The 22,279-nt window shown below is 43.5% G+C and overlaps 1 protein-coding gene across 3 annotated transcripts in view; it reads right to left on the minus strand.

The window, feature by feature from the left end:
* Window positions 1–22,279, minus strand: part of LOC124716897 — a 289,921-nt gene that overhangs the window by 67,912 nt on the left and 199,730 nt on the right. For 2 of the 3 annotated variants that reach the window (XM_047243453.1, XM_047243452.1), the window contains exons 2-3: window positions 15,657–15,886; window positions 10,234–10,740 (exon numbers count right to left, since the gene is read on the minus strand). In XM_047243453.1, coding sequence (XP_047099409.1) covers window positions 10,234–10,740; window positions 15,657–15,880 — 731 coding nt within the window. In that variant the 5' untranslated portion in view covers window positions 15,881–15,886. The remainder of the gene's footprint in view (window positions 1–10,233; window positions 10,741–15,656; window positions 15,887–22,279) is intronic. The other variant, XM_047243455.1, reaches the window with a different exon arrangement.

The following is a 22,279-nucleotide window of genomic DNA, read 5'->3' on the forward strand; positions in this document are numbered from 1 at the left end:
AACACTACTTACAAAGTTTGCCAAGGCAATCCCATTCCTGATGTCCAGGCGGAGCTTCAAGGAATCCTCAGAACCTTAGGCCCCCTACAAAACCTTTCACCCGACTCCATCAACCTCCTGACCCCACCAACACCCCGCACCCCTACCTTCTACCTTCTTCCCAAAATTCACAAACCCAATCATCCCGGCCGTCCCATTGTAGCTGGTTACCAAGCCCCCACCGAACGCATCTCTGCCTACGTAGATCAACACCTTCAACCCATTACATGCAGTCTCCCATCCTTCATCAAAGACACCAACCACTTTCTCAAACGCCTGGAATCCCTACCCAGTCTGTTACCCCCGGAAACCATCCTTGTAACCATTGATGCCACTTCCTTATACACAAATATTCCGCATGTCCAGGGCCTCGCTGCGATGGAGCACTTCCTTTCACGCCGATCACCTGCCGCCCTACCTAAAACCTCTTTCCTCATTGCCTTAGCCAGCTTCATCCTGACCCACAACTTCTTCACTTTTGAAGGCCAGACATACCAACAATTAAAGGGAACAGCCATGGGTACCAGGATGGCCCCCTCGTATGCCAACCTATTCATGGGTCGCTTAGAGGAAGCCTTCCTGGTTACCCAGGCCTGCCAACCCGAAGTTTGGTACAGATTTATTGATGACATTTTCGTGATCTGGACTCACAGTGAAGAAGAACTCCAGAATTTCCTCTCCAACCTCAACTCCTTTGGTTCCATCAGATTCACCTGGTCCTACTCCAAATCCCATGCCACTTTCCTTGACGTTGACCTCCACCTGTCCAATGGCCAGCTTCACACGTCCGTCCACATTAAACCCACCAACAAGCAACAGTACCTCCATTATGACAGCTGCCACCCATTCCACATCAAACGGTCCCTTCCCTACAGCCTAGGTCTTCGTGGCAAACGAATCTGCTCCAGTCCGGAATCCTTGAACCATTACACCAACAACCTGAAAACAGCTTTTGCATCCCGTAACTACCCTCCCGACCTGGTACAGAAGCAAATAACCAGAGCCACATCCTCATCTCCTCAAACCCGGAACCTTCCACAGAAGAACCCCAAAAGTGCCCCACTTGTGACAGGATACTTTCCGGGACTGGATCAGATTCTGAATGTGGCTCTCCAGCAGGGATACGACTTCCTCAAATCCTGCCCTGAAATGAGATCCATCCTTCATGAAATCCTCCCCACTCCACCAAGAGTGTCTTTCCGCCGTCCACCTAACCTTCGCAACCTCTTAGTTCATCCCTATGAAATCCCCAAACCACCTTCCCTACCCTCTGGCTCCTACCCCTGTAACCGCCCCCGGTGTAAAACCTGTCCCATGCACCCTCCCACCACCACCTATTCCAGTCCTGTAACCCGGAAGGTGTACACGATCAAAGGCAGAGCCACGTGTGAAAGCACCCACGTGATTTACCAACTGACCTGCCTACACTGTGAAGCGTTCTATGTGGGAATGACCAGCAACAAACTGTCCATTCGCATGAATGGACACAGGCAGACAGTGTTTGTTGGTAATGAGGATCACCCTGTGGCTAAACATGCCTTGGTGCACGGCCAGCACATCTTGGCACAGTGTTACACCGTCCGGGTTATCTGGATACTTCCCACTAACACCAACCTGTCAGAACTCCGGAGATGGGAACTTGCCCTTCAGCATATCCTTTCTTCTCGCTATCCGCCAGGCCTCAATCTCCGCTAATTTCTAATTTCAATTTGCCGCCGCTCATACCTCACCTGTCTTTCAACTTCATCTTTGCCTCTGTACATCCGCCCCGACTGACATCTCTGCCCAAAAAATGCTCAAACTCTTTGCCTTTACAAATGTCTGCTTGTGTCTGTGTATGTGTGGATGGATATGTGTGTGTGTGCGAGTGTATACCTGTCCTTTTTTCCCCCTAAGGTAAGTCTTTCCGCTCCCGGGATTGGAATGACTCCTTACCCTCTCCCTTAAAACCCATATCCTTTTGTCTTTCCTTCTCCTTCCCTCTTTCCTGACGAGGCAACCATTGGTTGCGAAAGCTAGAATTTTGTGTGTATGTTTGTGTTTGTTTGTGTGTCTATCGACCTGCCAGCGCTTTTGTTTGGTAAGTTCATCATCTTTCTTTTTATATATATATATATATATATATATATATATAGCTTAGTGCACTGATAAAGGAACCCAGGGTCCTTGAGTCACATTCGGCAACTGGGTGCTGGATGACCCCCAAGGTGGACAGTAGCTATATATCCAGTCATGCATTGGGCCAGTTTCATTGTGATCTTTCTTATACAGGGTACAGAAAAACAACCCGATAATATCTGAGCATGGGTGGGATATCAAACTGAGCAAAATTCTCCAGATGACGAGCCATAAAAACACCCTTGTGGGCTACAGCCATAAAATGACAGAAAAACAGTGACAGAAGTGTATGCATTTAAACTAAATAGTCCCGGCTAATATCCGTTATGCTGAGGAAATCAGTTACAAATTGAATTAGCTGAAGGTAATGGTTTTAGCTCAACAGTCAAAACTAGGCAAACCTTCAATACCTATCCACAACTGGTTATGTTAGTGCTGGATATTCTGTCATACTTACTGTGCGCTGTTAAATCAATTACGCTGAAGCAGTGCAGTAAATTAGTCGACATGTGTTATTGTAGGGAGCAGTGTTATTAATAAGGAAAAACAAGGTGTCCACAATTAAAGTTCCAGTTTCAAAACACTGCAGAATGAGAACCACTGCTCAGAATGACATCAAATTTGAACAGCATATTACTGACACAAGGCAAAACGTCACGTAACAAAAAAAATTTAAAAAAAATTGAGCAACAGATGGCACTGTAAATGTCAGAATATGCAAACCAACTGACACGCAGCACACAGCTGCTCCTCTGTCTGCACCTAACATGACTATCTCCATGAAGGATCACACTCACTGGCAAACCTCTGTTACAAGAATAGTGATGGTAGGAGTTCAAGATGCTGAGGGGGATGAGAAAGGGCATTGATAAGGGTCTGGAGAAAATGATTACAAAATTCAAAAAGACAGGCGCTTCTGAGGTGCAATATGGCAGAGGGTGGAAAGCAGCTGATCAGACTTCTGTCAAAGATGTGGCCATAGCATTGTAGGAGGGGCAAATAGTGGTGTGCAAACATGCAGTGCACAGGAAATTGCCCAAACACTGGACATGCCAGTGAGCACAGCGCATAAAATCCAACGAAACATTCTGCATAGCTATCCATACAAAATCACCCATTTTCAGGAGTTGCTTCCTGCTGACCTGCCAGCAAGACAAATGTTTGCTCTGGAATTTCTTGCTTGCATGGAAGTGGACAGTGGAAAGCCAAGGAACATTTTGTGGACAGATGAAGACCATTTCCATGTCCAAAGTCATGTCAATGTACAGAATTGTAGAATGTGGGCAATGGACAGTCTGCATGCACATCAACCGGTACAGCTTCATTCTGCAAGGGTAAATGTGTGAGGCATTGTTTACCATAGTGCCATTTTTTTTTTTGTTGAGGTGACGAGTCCTGGGGGTCCTGTTACCTGTACCAACATTGGTAAATGCTTTGAGAGTCTTTTGAGCATCAGTGTCATTCCAAAACTTCAACGGTGTGGATGTAAGGGTAGGATCATTTTTATGCATGATGGTGCTCCTCTGCACACTGCACAGCCAGTGAATTGGCTGCTGCAGAGGCATTTTGGAAATGCTAGAATTATCAGCCATCATTTCCATACAACCTGGCCATCCAGATCACCAGTGACTTCTGGCTATGGGGTTATCTGAAAGATGTGTCGAGTGCTCAAATTACAAATATAGCTGAACTGATGGTACATATTACACAACACATTCTGAATGTGAACCACGAGACACTCTGATCCATTGTAGAATTTGCTGTTTATTGATTTAAACTTGTGGCAGAAAATGGTGGACAGCATACTGAACATGTCCTGCACCACTCTGAAGACAATCAGAAACTGATGTCATTTTGCCTTCTTAATGATTTTTGGCACCAGGACAATTAATAAATGTCAATTTGCTTTTTATGCAGTTTCTGGCCTCAGGACAATTAAAACCTAACTTTTCCGATACAATGCGGTACGACCTTGCCGTGGTGGATAGACTTACTTAGCTAAGAGTGCCACAACTGTTACCTGCCAAACTTGCGAAGTCTTGCAGATCGAAGAGTATGGATGGTGTAATGTGTAATTCAAACCATAGCCGTCGCATTGCGATTCATCTGTCATTTGTAGTTGACTCCATTTACATTAAGATGCTTGCACTGCCATATGTTGGTAAATTTTTTTTTGTTCCATGATGGTTCCCGATGTGACAATAATATGCCATCCAAATTTGATGTCATTCTGAGCAGTTGCTCTCTTTCTACAGTGTTCTGAAACTGGAACTTTAATTATGGGCTCCCTGTATGTTTTAATGTATGGAGAATATGAATGAATTCTGATGGAGTACAGTGCACAGTATAACACAGCTGCAGCTTAGGTGGACAAAACTGCACTGCTGATAACTAATTACACTAATTTCCACGCACTTGTCGCTGCTCAGCTGTCAGTTTATGGCAGTAGCTTCACAACAGTGCATTTCCAGTCTTTGCTTATTTGGAAAATTTTGCTAGTGTCCACATCTCCTACCCTGCTCTGACCTTAGTATACCCCTGTAAAAACAGCCATGAAATGAATATGTCAGTGACTAAATGACATTAGTGATTTCATATCTCATTCAGGCTTTTTTGTTGTAGTGTTTATCAGCAATAAGACAGGACGGTAGTAAATGGAGCATGTAAGGGTAAGTTTTAAAGGAGGAATGACTGCAAGGGGGTGGGGCATTGTGGGGGAGGGAGAGAAAGGGGGGGGGGGGAGCACAGGTAGAGGTAATGGTGTGTGAACATTATATGGTTTGTCAAGGATGCTGCAGCAGTTGTGAGTGATACAGAAAGCAACAGTCATGCCTTCTGCATTCTTTATCTTTCTCTACTCTCATTCTTGTCCTAGGATCAGAAAGATTTGCCATCAGCTCCCCTCTTCTCCTCCTTCCCTCAACCCCCTCAAAACTTTCTCCAGCCAACCCATCTTTCCTCTACATCTTCATACATAATCTGCAAGTCACCAAATGGTGCACTGCAGAGGATAGCCCGCACATTACTAGTCATTTCCTTACCTGTTCCACTCGCAAATAGAATGAGAGAAAAACAACTATCTATACGCCTCCAAATGAGCCCTAATTTCTTGTATTTTACCTTGATGATCATTATGTGAAATATATCTCAGTGACAGTAGTTTTGCAGTCAGCTTCAAATGCCAGTTCTCTAAATTTCCCCAACAATGTTCCTCAAAAACAATGTTGCCTTTCCTCTCAGGATTACCATTTGAGTTTCCAAAGCATCGCTGTAACACTTCAGTGTTGTTCAAACTTACCAGTAACAAGTAGCAGCCCATCGCTAAATTGCTTCAATGTCTTTCTGTAATCCGACCTGGTGCGGATTGCAAACACTCAAGCAGTACCGGTACCCAAAAATAGGTCACACTATGTCGTATGTGCAGTCTCTTTTACAGATGACTGACACTTTTCCAAAATTCTCAGAATAAAGTGAAGTCAATGATTTGCCTTCCCTACTGCAATCCTCACATTTCATTTTGCTTGCAACGTTATGTCCAGATATTTAAACAGTGTGACTGTGTCAAGCAGGACACCACTAATTACGTATCTAATGATTACAGGTTTGTTTTTCCTGACAGAGCATCACACAAGTACTAAAAGGCAGGATTAGCATTTTTTACTTTGCACATTTGTATTGTGGGTTGGGTTGGGTTGTTTTGGGGAGAAGACCGGACAGCGAGGTCATCGGTCTCATTGGATTAGGGAAGGACAGAGAAGGAAGTCAGCTGTGCCCTTTCAAAGGAAACATCCTGGCATTTGCCTAGAGCTATTTAGGGAAATCATGGAAAACCTAAATCAGGATGGCTGGATGCGGGATTGAACCGTCGTCCTTCCGAATGCGAGTCCAGTGTGCTAGCCACTGCACCGCCTCACTCGGTTTGTATTGTGGTACTAGTAATTTCACGTCATGAAGTTAAGGACTTACTATACATCCTGTTTGCTAGTAATTATAGCAGAATATTTAATGCATGATTCAATTCAATGGAAAATTCAAATCTCTGTGAACACTTTTTTTTTAATTTAGTGTCTAGTCTATCCATCTTCCTGACAATCCTAATGCAATATGAGGGTAATGCTGGACAAAATAAGCACACCAATGCACATATATTATCAATGGTAACACAAGTCATTTGGGGTGATGCACAAAAACAATCAAGCTCCACACAACATTAAAAAAAATTTAAAAGCAAGTAACAAATACTCTTGTGAGACCATAGGTACTAAACTAATAAGAATACTTCATTTTTTGCAGATATTAAAATTATCGATATTGAGAGCTTACATCACATTGTTACAATACTTTTCACTGCAAAGGTATGGCTTTCCAATGTACCTGTAGTCTTACACAACACATTGTTATTTATCCCAACAGTTTGTGAAACTGAGTTAATAACAACAGCATCTTCATCTGTTGTCTTATGCAGTCTTTATAATCCATGTCTGCTGTGGATGTCTCTAGAATGCAAATGTTTCCAGAAATTATAACAAATTTTAAGATTTGTGTGTCTCAATAATCATTATCCTCTGCATTTTTTACTCATCTCACACTACGAACTCTTGGATTTATTTTGTAGCCCTTTCTTTTATCCACTTACTTCTTGGTACGTTCACTTAAGGAGTTCTTGTTGTACAAGTGCAACTGTTCACTTTTGTTGTTAATCCAACAACTCTGTGAAGTCATTTATCAGCAAGAGTTAACAGTTATTGTATTCAGAGGTGGCTGAGCCAGTGACTTTGAACAAAAATTTCAAGAGCATGTGTACGGCAGGGATCTGACTTTCATAGTCAATATGGCACCAGGCATGGGTCTTCAGTGCACTAATAAGGAAACAGGAATGAAAAAAAGTATAATGTGAGTGAGTTTGTATATTGCATTGCACATAACATCAGATATCCAGGATGTCGCTACAGTACTGTAGAAATGAGAAATTCAAACTTACTCAGAGCCAAGAGATGTAATACGACACCACTGGCTGAAGTGTGCACCCACCACATCGGTTTGCAAGGCAGAAACAGTAACTGATTAACTAAGTTGTATTGGCCAGTTTAGTGGTTTCATAAATTACCTCTGTGATGCCCAGGCATGTCATCTGCTGGTCACTGCATTAGAAGTGGTTGATGTATTGGCATCATGAAATTTTTCTTGCGACTACACACTACTCAGTACCCATTCTTCAAAGAACCATAACGCAGGAACATAGCTCTTATCAGAAGTTTGATGCATCATCCGTTCCAATGATAAATACATCTATATTTGTTACAGAGGCATTCAAATGTGATTGAGAATATTTTCATAGGTTCCTCACACAGGTAACAGATATGATCTTAGTTAATTGGAAATGTTGATAGCCACTTCTGCCTGCACAGAATAAGTTCTTTCCTATTATCAGTTGACATCACCTATAGTGAAACATCCTGGAAGATCAAAAGTGTGTGCAATACTGGAACCAGAACCTAAGACTTTTGCTTTTACAAGCAAATATGTCAAACTGACCTGACATAATTCTAGGCACTGAATAACAGCACTGATGATTGAGGATGTAAATGTTGAATACTTTTGACTTTCAAAAATGAATATGTTTACATATATACAAGCTTGTTGGAAAGCTAAAATATAAGCTATGTTAAGATGACAAACAGGCTAAGATGATTAGAGAATGGGGGTAATGCATTTATTTATTAGTCTGTAAGTAATGAAGCCATCACCAAGTACCACTAAAAGTCATTCTTGCCACAAGCTGATGATGAAATGCAGGAAACACATGAGGAAATCAAGGAAATAGTGAAATATGTGAAAGATTAAGAAACTGTAATACATTTGGGTGGCATATGTGGCAGTAGGACTGCGGAAAATAATATCCTTGAATAAGATAGGAACAGACTAGACAACATTAGTGAGAATTCTTCATGGTTCCAAAGCAACTTAAAAATCACGTACTTGACTACAGAAGACACACAACAGTATTGGTGCAAAAGCAGGCAGTTATTTGAAATGAACCCTAGGTTAATGGGAAACTTAAAGTCACCATTTGGGTCCATAGAGTAGAATAAATGAAGGAATACTGCTACCTTGGAAGCAAAATAATGCACAGCAGATGATCAATGAAGACATAAGAAGCACACTAGAATAGGCAAACAGGGCATTAATCACTAAAAGAAGTTCCTAAAAATGTACATATGGAGGACATCATTGTATGAAACTGAAGCATGGACTGTTGGAAAATAAAAGAACAAAAGTGGTGCAGATGTGATAGTACAGTCAGGTGTTGAAAATAAATTGACCGATAAGAAATTATGACGATATCTGCAGAGTCAGTTAGGAAAAGAAAATGTAGAGAATATTAACTTGAAAAAGGGAGATGATGATATGACATGTGTTAAGACAACAGATAAGAGCATCGATGAAACTGGAGTGACTCGTGGCAGGCAAAAAAAATGGGAAGATTGTAATATATACAAAAAAATATTTGAGGACACTCGAGTGTAAGTGCCACTCTGAGATGAGCCAGAGGGGAGGAGATCATGGCAGAGCACATGAAGCAAGACAGAAGACTGATAACAAAAAAAGCTTCTCATTTAGAAATGTGGGAAATAGTAACAGAATAGTTGAAGGAGCTAACAAAGATTGCAGCACATAGCATTTTATGTAACAGCAACAGGAAGAATAGGAGGTTGACACAGGTTAGATTGAAGTTGAAGACTGCATTAAACCAGCTGAATGGCTGATTAGAGGTTAGGGATATTTGTGATAATAATAATATACCCTCTTCAGTTAACATATTTTATTCTCTTGCTTCATTCCAACATATTTAGAATGTGCAACTCTATTCTCATTGACTACATTCATTTTTTAAACATAATATCTGTTGCAGTTTGTCACCTGGCAGTAAACAAATGATGATCAAAGGCAGAGCCACGTGTGAAAGCACCCAAGTGATTTACCAACTGACTTGCCTACACTGTGAAGCTTTCTATGTGGGAATGACCAGCGACAAACTGTCCATTTGCATGAATGGACACAGGCAGACAGTGTTTGTTGGTAATGAGGATCACCCTGTGGCTAAACATGCCTTGGTGCACGGCCAGCACATCTTGGCACAGTGTTACACTGCCCGGGTTATCTGGATACTTCCCACTACACCAACCTATCAGAACTCCGGAGATGGGAACTTGCCCTTCAGTATATCCTCTCTTCCCGTTACCCACCAGGTCTCAACCTCCGCTAATTTCAAGTTGCCACTGCTCGTACCTCACCTGTCATTCGACAACATCTTTGCCTCTGTACTTCTACCTCGAGTGACATCTCTGCCCAAACTCTTTGCCTTTACAGATGTCTGCTTGTGTCTGTATATGTGCGGATGGATATGTGTGTGTGCGAGTGTATACCTGTCCCTTTTTCCCCCTAAGGTAAGTCTTTCCACTCCCGGGATTAGAATGACTCCTTACCCTCTCCCTTAAAACCCACATCCTTTCGTCTTTCCCTCTCCTTCCCTCTTTCCTGATGAAGCAACTGTGGGTTGTGAAAGCTTGAATTTTGTGTGTGTGTTTGTGTTTGTTAGTGTCTCTATCAACATACCAACGCTTTTGTTTGGTAAGTTACATCATCTTTGTTTTTAGATATAAATGATATAGTTAGATTTACATGAATAGGCATCTGTGACAAGACAAACAACTATATCATTCATTTACTGCTAGGTGATAAACTGCAACAGATGTAATGCCTAAAAAGTCATTGAGAACAAAGTTGTAGCTCTGAGAAGGTTCTGACCAAAATGAGAAAATAAAATACTGTCACTGTACAAGGCATATTACTGACAAAAATATTCCTACCCTTTAAGTTATACACAGTCTTTGACTGCCTCTGACAAAATGTCTGCTAATAACATATTACAATGTTTTTCTCCCAAAGAAACTGATAGCACAGTGAAGTGACATTCCATCACTCCAAGCGACAAAACACGGATGAGCAGGACACTTGTATTTCACAGCACAGGACATTCTAAAGCAACACATGCCTCCTCTGTTCAAATCTCACCCAGTCGTGGATGCAGGAAGTGGTGGCCAGTGGTTCACACGGTGGCTGGGTTCCTGTGACGGTTGGAGGTGACCTGGAATTCCTCCAGCCTGGAATGCATCACGAGACCTGTTGTACGAACTGGTGACCGGGGCCTTCGTGTGGAGGCTCGGCCGCTGTGTCGGCTGAAAAGGCCACAGATTTCCCCCGTGTCTGGAAACATTATATGAGCTCGTAGTGTCATGCTTCGAGATCGAGGACTTGGTGTGGTTCTGGTGCCCGTGTCGGTGACGATGTGTCGTGGCAACAGGAACGGCCTCGGTCGGCTTGTAGCGCCGGTTGTACTTTTCTGTGACAGCTTTTCGGGAGTCTTCTGTCGGCTTGTACCGATGGCCACCGATGCTGTTTGCACTACCACTGTCTTCCTTGCGTAGAGGGGGTATTTTCCATCCAATAGGTCTGCTGGTTGTGTAGTGTGAAGACCAATGGTCCTTGGTCTTTGGGGTCGTTTTCAGCTTGCCACTGTACCTGAGCACATTGCAACTTGTCAGTTAACGTCCCCTAGTGACTCCAGCATAAGTTCTCACTCAGAGCGCCCCCCCCCCTCCCCCCCCCCCCCCACCCCCACCCAGCCCTTTGCCAAAAACTTCAGCCATGATAACTTTCGCTTTAAGCTACTGGAACAAAGTACAAGGGAATTCCAAATGAATGTAGCATTACAAATATTTAAATACATAGTGAATATAATAGAGGGAAACATTCCATGTGGGGAAAAATATATCTAAACACAAAGATGATGTAACTTACCAAACGAAAGTGCTGGCATGTTGATAGACACACAAACAAACACAAACACATACACAAAATTCAAGCTTTCACAATCAACAGTTGCTTCATCAGGAAATGGGGAAGGAGAGGGAAAGACAAAAGGATGTGAGTTTTAAGGGAGAGGGTAAGGAGTCATTCCAACCCCGGGAGCGGAAAGACTTATCTTAGGGGGAAAAAAGGACAGGTATACACTCGCACACACACATATCCATCCGCACATATACAGACACAAGCAGACATCTGTAAAGGCAAAGAGTTTGGGCAGAGATGTCAGTTGAGGTGGAAGTACAGAGGCAAAGATGTTGTCGAATGACAGGTGAGGTACGAGCAGCGGCAACTTGAAATTAGCGGAGGTTGAGGCCTGGTGGGTAACGGGAAGAGAGGATATACTGAAGGGCAAGTTCCCATCTCCGGAGTTCTGACAGTTTGGTGTTAGTGTACTTGCAAAAACAGAAAGAGAAAGTAAGATGACAAAAAAGATTTCGAAATGCAACAGTGACAATAACAAACATATTTGCAAAAACTAACATAACACCAACCTGTCAGAACTCCAGAGATGGGAACTTGCCCTTCAATATATCCTCTCTTCCCGTTACCCACCAGGCCTCAACCTCTGCTAATTTCAAGTTGCTGCCGCTCATACCTCACCTGTCATTCGACAACATCTTTGCCTCTGTACTTCCACCTCGACTGACATCTCTGCCCAAACTCTTTGCCTTCACAAATGTCTGCTTGTGTCTGTGTATGTGCAAATGGATATGTGTGTGTGTGAGTGTATACCTGTCCTTTTTTCCCCATAAGGTAAGTCTTTCCGCTCCCGGGATTGGAATGACTCCTTACCCTCTCCCTTAAAACTCACATCCTTTCATCTTTCCCTCTCCTTCCCTCTTTCCTGATGAAGCAACCGTTGGTTGTGTATGTTTGTGTTTGTTTGTGTGTCTATCAACATGCCAGCACTTTTGTTTGGTAAGTTACATCATCTTTGTTTTTAGATATAAATACATAGTGATACATTGATACAAATTACAGAGAACTTTTATTCTAATGTTCTATTGCAGTGTAATGGCACATTTGTCTTTATAATGATTATCAGTTCAAATTTTGAGCATTTTCAGATCCACAATAGTTGCAGAGCAACCTGTCAGCATTATGTACTGTGCACAACTTCTGTAACCCACTAATGGTGGCCACACATGGCATATAAAATTGATGGCTTTCAGTGACAACAACAATGGATTTGAGGGTGCTCAAAATTTCAATGAGGCTGGTAATAATTATAAAAACAAATGCAACAAAAGACTGCAATACAAAATAATATTAGAATAATAATTCAGCTGTTGTAGATGTACCGCCACTTGACGTCATGCCAAGTTTTCAACATAGAGAATGTAAGAAAATTTTAAAAATGTAAATTCTGAATGCAGAGAAAGCACAGTGAAATTGAAGCCAGCACATATGCAATGATACATAAGTGACAGATTCCATGGTGGGAGTGAAATGGGGAAATCCTATATGGAAAACGTTCTGTGTGTTAGAATTTCATCGAAGAGCAGAGAAGATTTCACCGGCGATACAATCAAGTACCTCCAAATACCAATAATAATAATAATAATAATAATAATAATAATAACAATAATAATGATATGAGATGATGTGAAAACAACATGGCTGCAACAATAATGAAAGTGATGTCACCACAAGGTCAATAATAATGATGATGATGACAATGACAATTATAGTGAGAATCACAATAAGAATGATGTTGTAATGTCACATTTCGAGATGCACGTGTGAGTGGCCACACTGTACCTCACGCAAAGAACGAAAATAGTGATAATCAAAACTCATGCAATCTTCTTACAGATTCGTAACTCTTCGATAACAGATACTCCAGCAGTGTACTCATTTGTTTGCAGTCCACAGTTTGTGGCCTAGTGGTTAGCATTGCTGCCTCTGGATCATCAGGTCCTGATTTGATTTCCGACCAGGTTGGGGATTCTCTCCACCCAGGGGCAGGGTGCCTGTGCTGTCGTTTCATTATCACTAGGGAAAATGGCGAGGCAGGACTGTGACAAGATTTGGAATTTACACAGGTGGTGATAAATATGCCGTTGAGTGTACCACAATCCAAATCATCATCATCATCATCATCATCATCATAGCCGTCATCATTTGTTCGTGTGAATTTTTCAATTGTGGTTTAACTCATTAACAAAATTTCGAAAAGAAAAAAAAAAAGAGAGAGAGAGAGAGAGAGAGAGAGAGAGAGAGAGAGAGAGAGAGAGAGAGAGAGAATATCATAAGTATCCACAAGTGATCAGGAATCAAAATCCAGAACCAAATTTTTAGCTGGAGACATTTAAAGAATTCTTAATTCACTGAAAATGGTGGCAATCATTAAATACTCTTCAAGTTTTAAACAGTTCCTCCTATCTTCCATGCAGAGGGGCAGGAACATAATGAAGACCACTTTTCCCACAGTTGTGACTAGCCCTGAACGTGAAGATACTGTCAGCAAAAGATATGGTCAGTGCCCCCCCCTGCATTATTTTTGTTTGGAGTCAGAAGCCCACTGGAGGGCACGCGGGGGGGGGGGGGGGGGGTCTTATGAAGTCATAAAAGGTCGGACCGCCACTGCACTAATCCCCATTCAGTTTTGAATTAGATGTGGACCAACAGATGAAGGTTCGTGTCCATCACAGACGTGTTTCGCTGTAGGCACTTACTGCCTTGCATTTTGTTGTGCACTACTTCAAACACAAAGGTAAGGAGAGGTTGGCTAAAGAGCAGTGTAGCAGCTGTCATTTAGGGAAATTGGACAAGCTGTCATTTAGGGAAGTTGGACAGGGCAGGAATGATTAGCAAACACTTAAGTTTTATTTAACTTGTAGCTTTCTCCAAGCACTGTGAAGAAACTTTACAAAAGAACAAACAGCAATAATGCCCAAGTAGTACTGTGACAGACTGGGTCGTGTAGCTGCCACCAGCAGTAGCAGGGGGCACTCTCAGTCAGCGCCACTGTAGGCTTGGCCCAGCGGGCAAGCATCAGTAGATCCACCAAATCCCCGTGCGTGTTCGCTATCAGCATCTGTCAGAAACAGGCATTTCCATTGCCGACTGTAAGACGCCAGTGAGGGTGGTATCATTGGCACAAATTTAGTGACAATTTAACTCGAGAAAAACTCGGCAGAGTCTCTCGCATAGGAACGCCACTTCATTCACGTGGTGTGTGCAACCATCTCAGGCTAATATGACCGTTTGATGGCACCACCCACAGAGTAAGCTTCCACCGTGACCTTGCCCCTGTCATGTGAATCTGTACTGTGGATCAATACTCTCTCCCTCTGCCTTATTTGAATACCCCACAACATTGTCCATCTAGCTCACCACTGCCCTTCATGCTGCCCAAGGAAGTTTTCACTGAGCCGTGTATTTATAGTGTCTCTTAGCTAAGTTTTCAATTCATATGCCGTCATTTAGCAATGCTTAACATTAGCAAAGGCTGCCCTCAGCTGAATATTGTAAAGTTATAATCTCTTAATTCTATATGCCCAATTTTCCTATTATACCTTTTTAGTTGTGATTTCTGCGGACCCTCTTTCTTAGTCTCCATACTAGTCAAGGACCAGCCGCAAGGAGGTTTTCAGTTCTTTACACGGTCGGAGACTGAATAGTTAACCATTAGTAGAATCCTGGCAGCCTGTTGATCTTTGCCGCCTCTGCAAACTGGCACGAGTTTCTTTCACATTAGCCCCTGGGATGTGTGCGCTGTTAACGGCCTGAGACAGGGACCAATACAATGTGACGACAGTGATGCTAATAGTAATGTGATGATAATTAGCAAAACAAGCTGACAACAATGACAGTGGCGATAATTTGATGACAATGGTGACGATATGACAATGATAATGATGATGATGATGATGATATGATGACAATAATGACAGAGATAATGTGATGACTACAATGACAACGGTGATGAGTATGGTAATGATGCTAATAATGATGACGTGAGACAAAAAATGTCGTAAAAGTGATGATGCCAATAACAATGATGCTGATAACAGTGATGAAAATAATGTTGATGACAGTGCCGAAACTGTACATATGCTGCCACTGATTACAATAAGATATACTGACCCTATGCATCGAAGGCAACCTGAGCAGTAGTCAGGAAGGTTTTAGAGTCCTTATACTATTTCTCGTCTGGGCAACCTCATATTCCATATTTCAGCACAGCAATGCCCGATAACATGTGAGAAGGAATAGGAAAGCTTTCTCTGAAGAATGCTGGAGCACCTGACCCACACAATCACGGCCAGGGCGTGAACGGACAGCAACTTTTTGACACAGTCGTCCGGTAAGCACTCCCACACAGAAAGTCTCAAAGAAATCGAGATTACACAGGATCACGTCTGGGCCATTTGGGATCGAAGCCACGACGTTTAGTGGTAGCTCTTGTGCATTTCACGACTTGCCGGCCTTCAAGATCGTGTGCTACTTCGCGATTTCACTCATTTGTTTTCTTGACGTGTACCTAACACACGGTCGTGTACCCAATCGAGAACCACGTGTTGCAACCTCTCCAAAAGATGGCACCGATGGGCGGGACTCACCTCTGGGTGACGGGCTTCGACGTGACGTGCTTGTAACTGTGGCTGTCACTGCCGCTGTTCCTGTTCCTGCTCCTGCTCCAGGTAGACCCCGAGCCACGGCTGCCACCGCCCCGCGAACCCCCGCCGCGGGACCCCCCTCCTCTGCCCCCCTCTGCGGGGGTCGAGACGGATGCGAGCAGGAGCACCACCAGCAGCCACCACGCTATCCTCACGCGCCAGTCCATCGCCACCTGCAACACACCACACGACACCTCTGTAGTGGCTCACATTCTCCATCACCAACTAAACTAACTTACGCTTAGGGACAACACACACATCCGTGCCCGAGTTGAGACTCGAGCCTCCGATGGAGGAAGCCGCGTGAAGCGTTGCATTCGAGAAGACCTGTAACTCTTTTCAGTTCATTGTTCCAATAGAGAGCAACATCACTTGCACGTTTATTTCCTTCCCATCAAATTTCAAGCGTACACTAGAACAGAGAAGAAAGAGAGAGAAAAACATACAAAATATGCTTCATGTCTTGAACCATGAAATGTAGCTAAATGGATTGCCACCATTTGCTCAAGTATCGTTCATAGAGAAATGGAAAGGAAGGGTTATCATCAAGGTACTGACGTCAGATCTAGGGAGCGGGCACGGGGTTGTCGGCGCCGGTGCCGGTGCAAGATCTTGTGGACTAACTGACATTCTGATTACAAGCCACCCGTGTGGTACGGTGTCAAAGACCTTCCGGAAATCCAGAAATACGGACTCTAATTGAAATCCTTTGTCAATAGCACTCAACACCTTGTGCGAGTAAAGAGCTAGTTGTGTTTCACAGGAACGATGTTTTCTAAATCCGTGTTGACTGTGTGTCAATGGACCATTCTGTTCGAGGTAACTCCAAAATCCTGCTGCATATCGACGTTAATGATATGGGTCTGTAATTTACCGGATTATTCCTACTACCCTTCTTGAATATTAGTGTGGCATGTGCAACATTCCAGTCTTTGGATACGGATCTTTCGTCGAGCGGATGGTTGTATATGATTGTTAAGTATCGAGCTATTGCATCAATATACTCTAAAAGAAACCTAATTGGTATACAGTCTGGACCAGAAGACTTGCTTTTATTAAGTGATTTAAGTAACAATATACGCTTTTCTGTGGTTTTAGGGAGCACAACTACAGTGGTCATTAGCGCCCAGACTAAGTTAGGAATGCACTGCGAGGCACAATGTTAAAACAGCAACTAAAAAAGACAACACTATAAAAGACACATTAACAGGCAAGGGATTAAAAGAAAACAGCATAATCAAATGTCCTTAGACAGGTTTGTCAAGTGGATAAAACGAAGAACGCGTGCAGCTGCTCCTGGGTCATCCGCTAAAATGGCATCCAGAGTACATGGCAGACCAAGATCAATGCGCAATGTATTAAAATTCGGACAGGACGTCAAAATGTGGTGTACCATCAGAACGGCACCGGCGCAGCCGTCAGCAGATGGCGGTGGCTGAACCGGCAGTGTCCAATCCGTAACCGGGCCAAAACGACCTCCTCCCACCGAGAAGGGCGTGAAGAGGTCGTCCAAGCCGTGGGGAGAGGTTTCAAGACCCGAAGCTTGTTGTCCGTAAGTGTAGCCCAATCGGCATGCCACAGCGATAAAATGCGCTGTCAAATGACCCTGCTAAAATCAGATGGAGGCACACAACAAGAAGCTGTCCGAGGCTGCAGGACCGCAGCCTTGGCCGCGCCATCTGCAGCTTCGTTCCCAGGGATACCGACATAGCCAAGAACCCACGTAAAGCTAACCGGAGAACCGTCGTCCGCCAGCTGCTGAAGAGAGCGTTGGATCCGGTGCACGAAAGGGTGAACCAGATACGGATCACTGGGGCTCTGGATGGCGCTCAGGGAATCGGAGCAGATGACATAAGCAAAATGTCGGTGGCGGCAGATGTAAAGAACAACCTGGTAGAGGGCAAAGAGCTCAGCTGTGAAGACCGAACAATGGCCATGGAGCCGGTATTTGAAACTGTGTGCCCCGACAATAAAAGAACACTCGACACCGTCATTGGCCTTAGAGCCATCTGTATAAATGAAGATCGTATTAATGAATTTCGAACGAAGTTCGACAAACCGCGAGCGGTATACCGAAGCTGGGGTAACCTCCTTCGGTAGCAAGCTGAGGTCAAGGTGAACGCGAACCTGAGCCTGGAGCCAAGGTGGCGTTTGGCTCTCGCCCACTCTAAAGGTTGCAGGGAGTGAAAAAAGTTTCCTGTCAAATGTAAGACCTAAAAATTTTGTTGTCTCCACGTATGCAATATACGCTAGCGGTCTGTGAGAGCGATCCTCGAACATTAAGGGTCAAGACGTGTAAAGTAAATATCTCAGCGAGATGTATTCTTTTCAAGAATCACACAATAGTGGAGGTGTACGTGTCTGCTGGTTTCCTGGAGTTTCCACAGCAGCAAAGGACAATATACAGCATTTGGTGGCATAGTGGCGTACTACAGGGGTAGCTGCAAACGCAAAAAAGAATTCTTTGTTGCAGGACTGGTCCCAGGTGGTCATGTAACGCTCCATCTGTGACAACTAATGGCAGTGCAGCGAGTAGTGTCCAGCTGGTTGTGTGGAATCAGTGGGACGGGACAACATGGAGACTTGACGGAGTGACAGAAAGGAGGTATTGTGTTTGGAAGTGCTCATGCTCGCACACCGTTCATGCATCTTCTGTGACCACGGATATTAGAGCACGACTGGTCTAGAGTCCAAAGAAATTGACTAGTAAATTGCCGCAACAAGTGAACGTTTGCATTAGCTTATTTGTTATTTAATAGTCACAGTTATTTGAAATTAATAGTCTTACTCTTTGGTCAATGTAATGTTGTTGTTGTCGTGGTCTTCACTCCAGAGACTGGTTTGATGCAGCTCTCCAAGCTACTCCATCCTGTGCAAGCGTCTTCATCTCCGAATAACTACTGCAACCTACATCCTCCTGAATCTGCTTAGTGTGTTCATCTCTTGGTCTCCCTCTACGATTTTTACCCTCCACGCTTCCCTCCAATACTAAATTGGCGATCCCTTGATGCCTCAGAACGTGTCCTACCGAATGATTCCGTCTTACAGTCAAGTTGTGCCACAAATTCCTCTTCTCTCCAGTTCTATTCAGTACCCCCTCATTAGTTACGTGATCTACCCACCTAATCTTCAGCATTCTTCTGTAGCACCACATTTCGAAAGCTTCTATTCTCTTGTCTAAACTATTTATGGTCCATGTTTCATTTCCATAAATCGCTACACTCCATACAAATACTTTCAGAAAAAAACTTCCTGATACTTAAATCTATACTCATGTTAACAAATTTCTCTTCTTCAGAAACGCTTTCCTTGCCATTGCCAATCTACATTTTATATCCTCTCTACTTCGACCATAATCAGTTATTGTGCTCCCTAAACAGCAAAACTCATCTACTACTTTATGTTTCCTAATCTAATTCTCTGAACATCACCTGACTTCATTCGACCACATTCCATTATTCTCATATTGCTTTTGTTGATGTTCATCTTATATCCTCCTTTCAATACACTATCCATTCCGTTCGGCTACTATCTCTGACAGAATTACAATGTCGTCGTCAAACCCAAAAGCTTTTATTTCTTCTCCATGGATTTTAATTCCTACTCCAAATTTTTCTTTTGTTTCCTTTACTGCTTGCTCAATATAGCGATTGAATAACATCGTAGATAGGCTACTACCCTGTCTCGCTCCCGTCTCAAACACTGCTTCCGTTTTGTGCCCCTGGATTCTTATAACTGCCATCTGGTTTCTGTGCAAATTGTAAATAGCTTTTCGCTCGCTGTATTTGACCCCAGCCACCCTCAGAATTTGAAAGAGAGTATTGTCGTCAACATTGTCAAAAGCTTTCTCTAAGTGTACAAATGCTAGAAACGTCGGTTTGCCTTTCCTGACCCTATTGTCTCGCGTGCTCCGCCATTTCTACAGAAACGAAACTAATCTTCCCCGAGGTCGGCTTCTAGCAGTTTTCCCATTCGTCTATAAATAATTCGTGTTAGTATTTTGTAACCGTGACTTATTAAAGTGATAGTTCGGCAATTTGCACACCTGTCTCATACATCTTGCTCACCAGATGGTAGAGTTTTGTCAGAGTCTTGCAAGCGTATCAGTAGCTCTAATGGAATGTTGTTTAATATCTTTGAAAAATTCCACGCTTTGTTGCAGTTACAAGCTGTCGAACCAACAAGACAGCTTACAGGGTTTTTCAGTGCATGTTACACATGTTTACACTGCAGGTAACTGTGTTTCTAATAAAGTTACATACACATCATCGTGTTTCTGTTCGGGGGAAAGGGGGGGGGGGGGGAAGGGTAAATAATGTGCTCTCTTTCGGACGGAAAATCACTTCGAAATGGCCTAAAAGGCACAAACCGTTAAGTAAACCAATATAAAGTGGGAGAATGCCACTTTCTTTTGATACATTCCTTGCTGTGGTACCCACTAACAAGAAGGGAAAAAAAAGAAGGTTATGAGTCTCGCGTACGTAATGTTTTGCAGTGCGTTCGAGAATGAGGGAAGCATATGCCTACTGCAGGCCGTAGGACATCCATTGCCTGTGTGACGCAAGCTGTTATCCTGTGAGCCTGCAATGGCGTCAACCTTCAGTTTGAAGGCCAACAATGTTCCTGGAGTATGACGGCTATAATGGCGGGTAATATGCAACGTGACGGGAAGCTGGTTGCTGAAGTGCTTCAACCTCGTTAAATAGAGGAATGGCGCTGAGTTCGACGGTAGTCGGGTGGAATGCACGTAGTGGAGGAAAACATCATCACTAGAAACTGACTGGCAGAGGGAGGGCAGTTGTTTCAGTCATTGGTTACACGCACTTCTTCAGTCCCGTCCCTTGCCAGCTGCCGTTTTCAGATCAACATAACTGAATGGGAATTTGGATTAAGGAGGGGGGCGTGCTAGGAAAAAAAGGGTTCAAATGGCTCTGAGCACTATGGGACTTAACTTCTGAGGCCATCAGTCCCCTAGAACTTAGAACTACTTAAAGCTAACCAACCTAGGGACATTACACACATCCATGCCCGAGGCAGGATTCGAACCTGCGACCGTAGTGGTCGCGCGGTTCCAGACTGTAGTGCCTAGAACCGCTCGGCCACTCCGGCCGGCTGTGCTAGGAAAGTCCACGCAGTTACGCAAAGCCGTTGTGCGAGGTTGGCGTAGTGGTTAGCACGTCTGCCTAGAGACCAGGAGACACGGGTTCGAATCTCAGCCATGGTACAAATATTCATTCATCCCTTCAGTCTTCATGTATACCTCATCGACGGCTGAGAATTGAAAAGGTGGCTCTGAGCACTATGGGAGTTAACATCTGTGGTCATCAGTCCCCTAGAACTTAGAACTAATTAAACCTAACTAACCTAAGGACATCACACACATCCATGCCCGAGGCAGGATTCGAACCTGCGACCGTAGCGGCCACGCGGTTCCAGACTGAAGCGCCTTTAACCGCACGGCCACACCGGCCGGCAATTGAAAAGGTCTCTGGAACCACGTAGTTAAGGGAGAATCTTATTCTTTCTTCTTTCTCCCGTGTCTTCGTGGGGGCGGCTTGTTAATAATTGGATTTGTCAATTTTAGTTGTAGAGGGTGGCTAGATGCTCTTCCTTCTGTCTGAATTTACTGTTCTGCATCTGAAAGCGTGTGCGAATCGTTAACTGAGGCAGGCCGTGGACACTAGCTCGGTATTCACCTACTGAATTGTAGAAAATCGCTTAAAAACCACATCCAGGTTGGCTGGCACATAAGCCCTCCTCGTTAATTTGCCGGGCGGACTCGATGGATCCCGGAAGCAACGTCATGACTCGCCCTGCTACCCCATAGAGTAAATATCTCTGGAGTGAGCATTCCCATGCGCAGTACAGATTTTGTGTTGTCAACATACATTGCCGGCCTGGCCACGTGTTTTCGGGACGTCGTGTGTTTGTCCGTATAGCGCCCTGTACATTTCGAATGTCACTACATCCCTAGTACAGACGGATTCTTTTCGTACGTGTCGTGGATTATTTATATATGTTGCCCAGACATTTTAACAGTATCCATTTGATACCGGGAATAAACCTGCTACGTAACCTTTAAGGGCAAGTGATAGGTGTCACAGTTCAGATGCACTCGACTTTTGGTAGTTTTCGGCATGATACGGCACTTGGTGACACTTTGAAATGTTTATTTAACGCATTTTACATACTTGCTCCCAGTTTATGAAATAAATAATAGACTGAGTAAGAAGGGGGAAAAAAGGCGACCGGAGAATAAATGTACTGTAAACCAAATACAGTTGGTCATGTAAGAGTCAACTCATATAACACCATTAAGGGAAGTGGAAAGTGACACAAATGAAAGAGTTTGGTGACATGTTTACTAATATTTTACGCTTCTTAATCAAATGGTGAAGAAAATAAATTGAAGGCAAAATACACCAAAGAAGATTAATGTGTACTTTGATTAGCTACACTATTGTGTTTTTTATTTTATTTGTGCAGAAAATGTATTTAAGCTGAATGCAGAAATTGGTAGTAGGTGCTGTGGAAAATTAAAAATAGTTGGTATAGCATCTACCCGC

This window comes from Schistocerca piceifrons, chromosome 9 (genome assembly GCF_021461385.2).
Source record: "Schistocerca piceifrons isolate TAMUIC-IGC-003096 chromosome 9, iqSchPice1.1, whole genome shotgun sequence".
NCBI lineage: Eukaryota > Metazoa > Arthropoda > Insecta > Orthoptera > Acrididae > Schistocerca > Schistocerca piceifrons.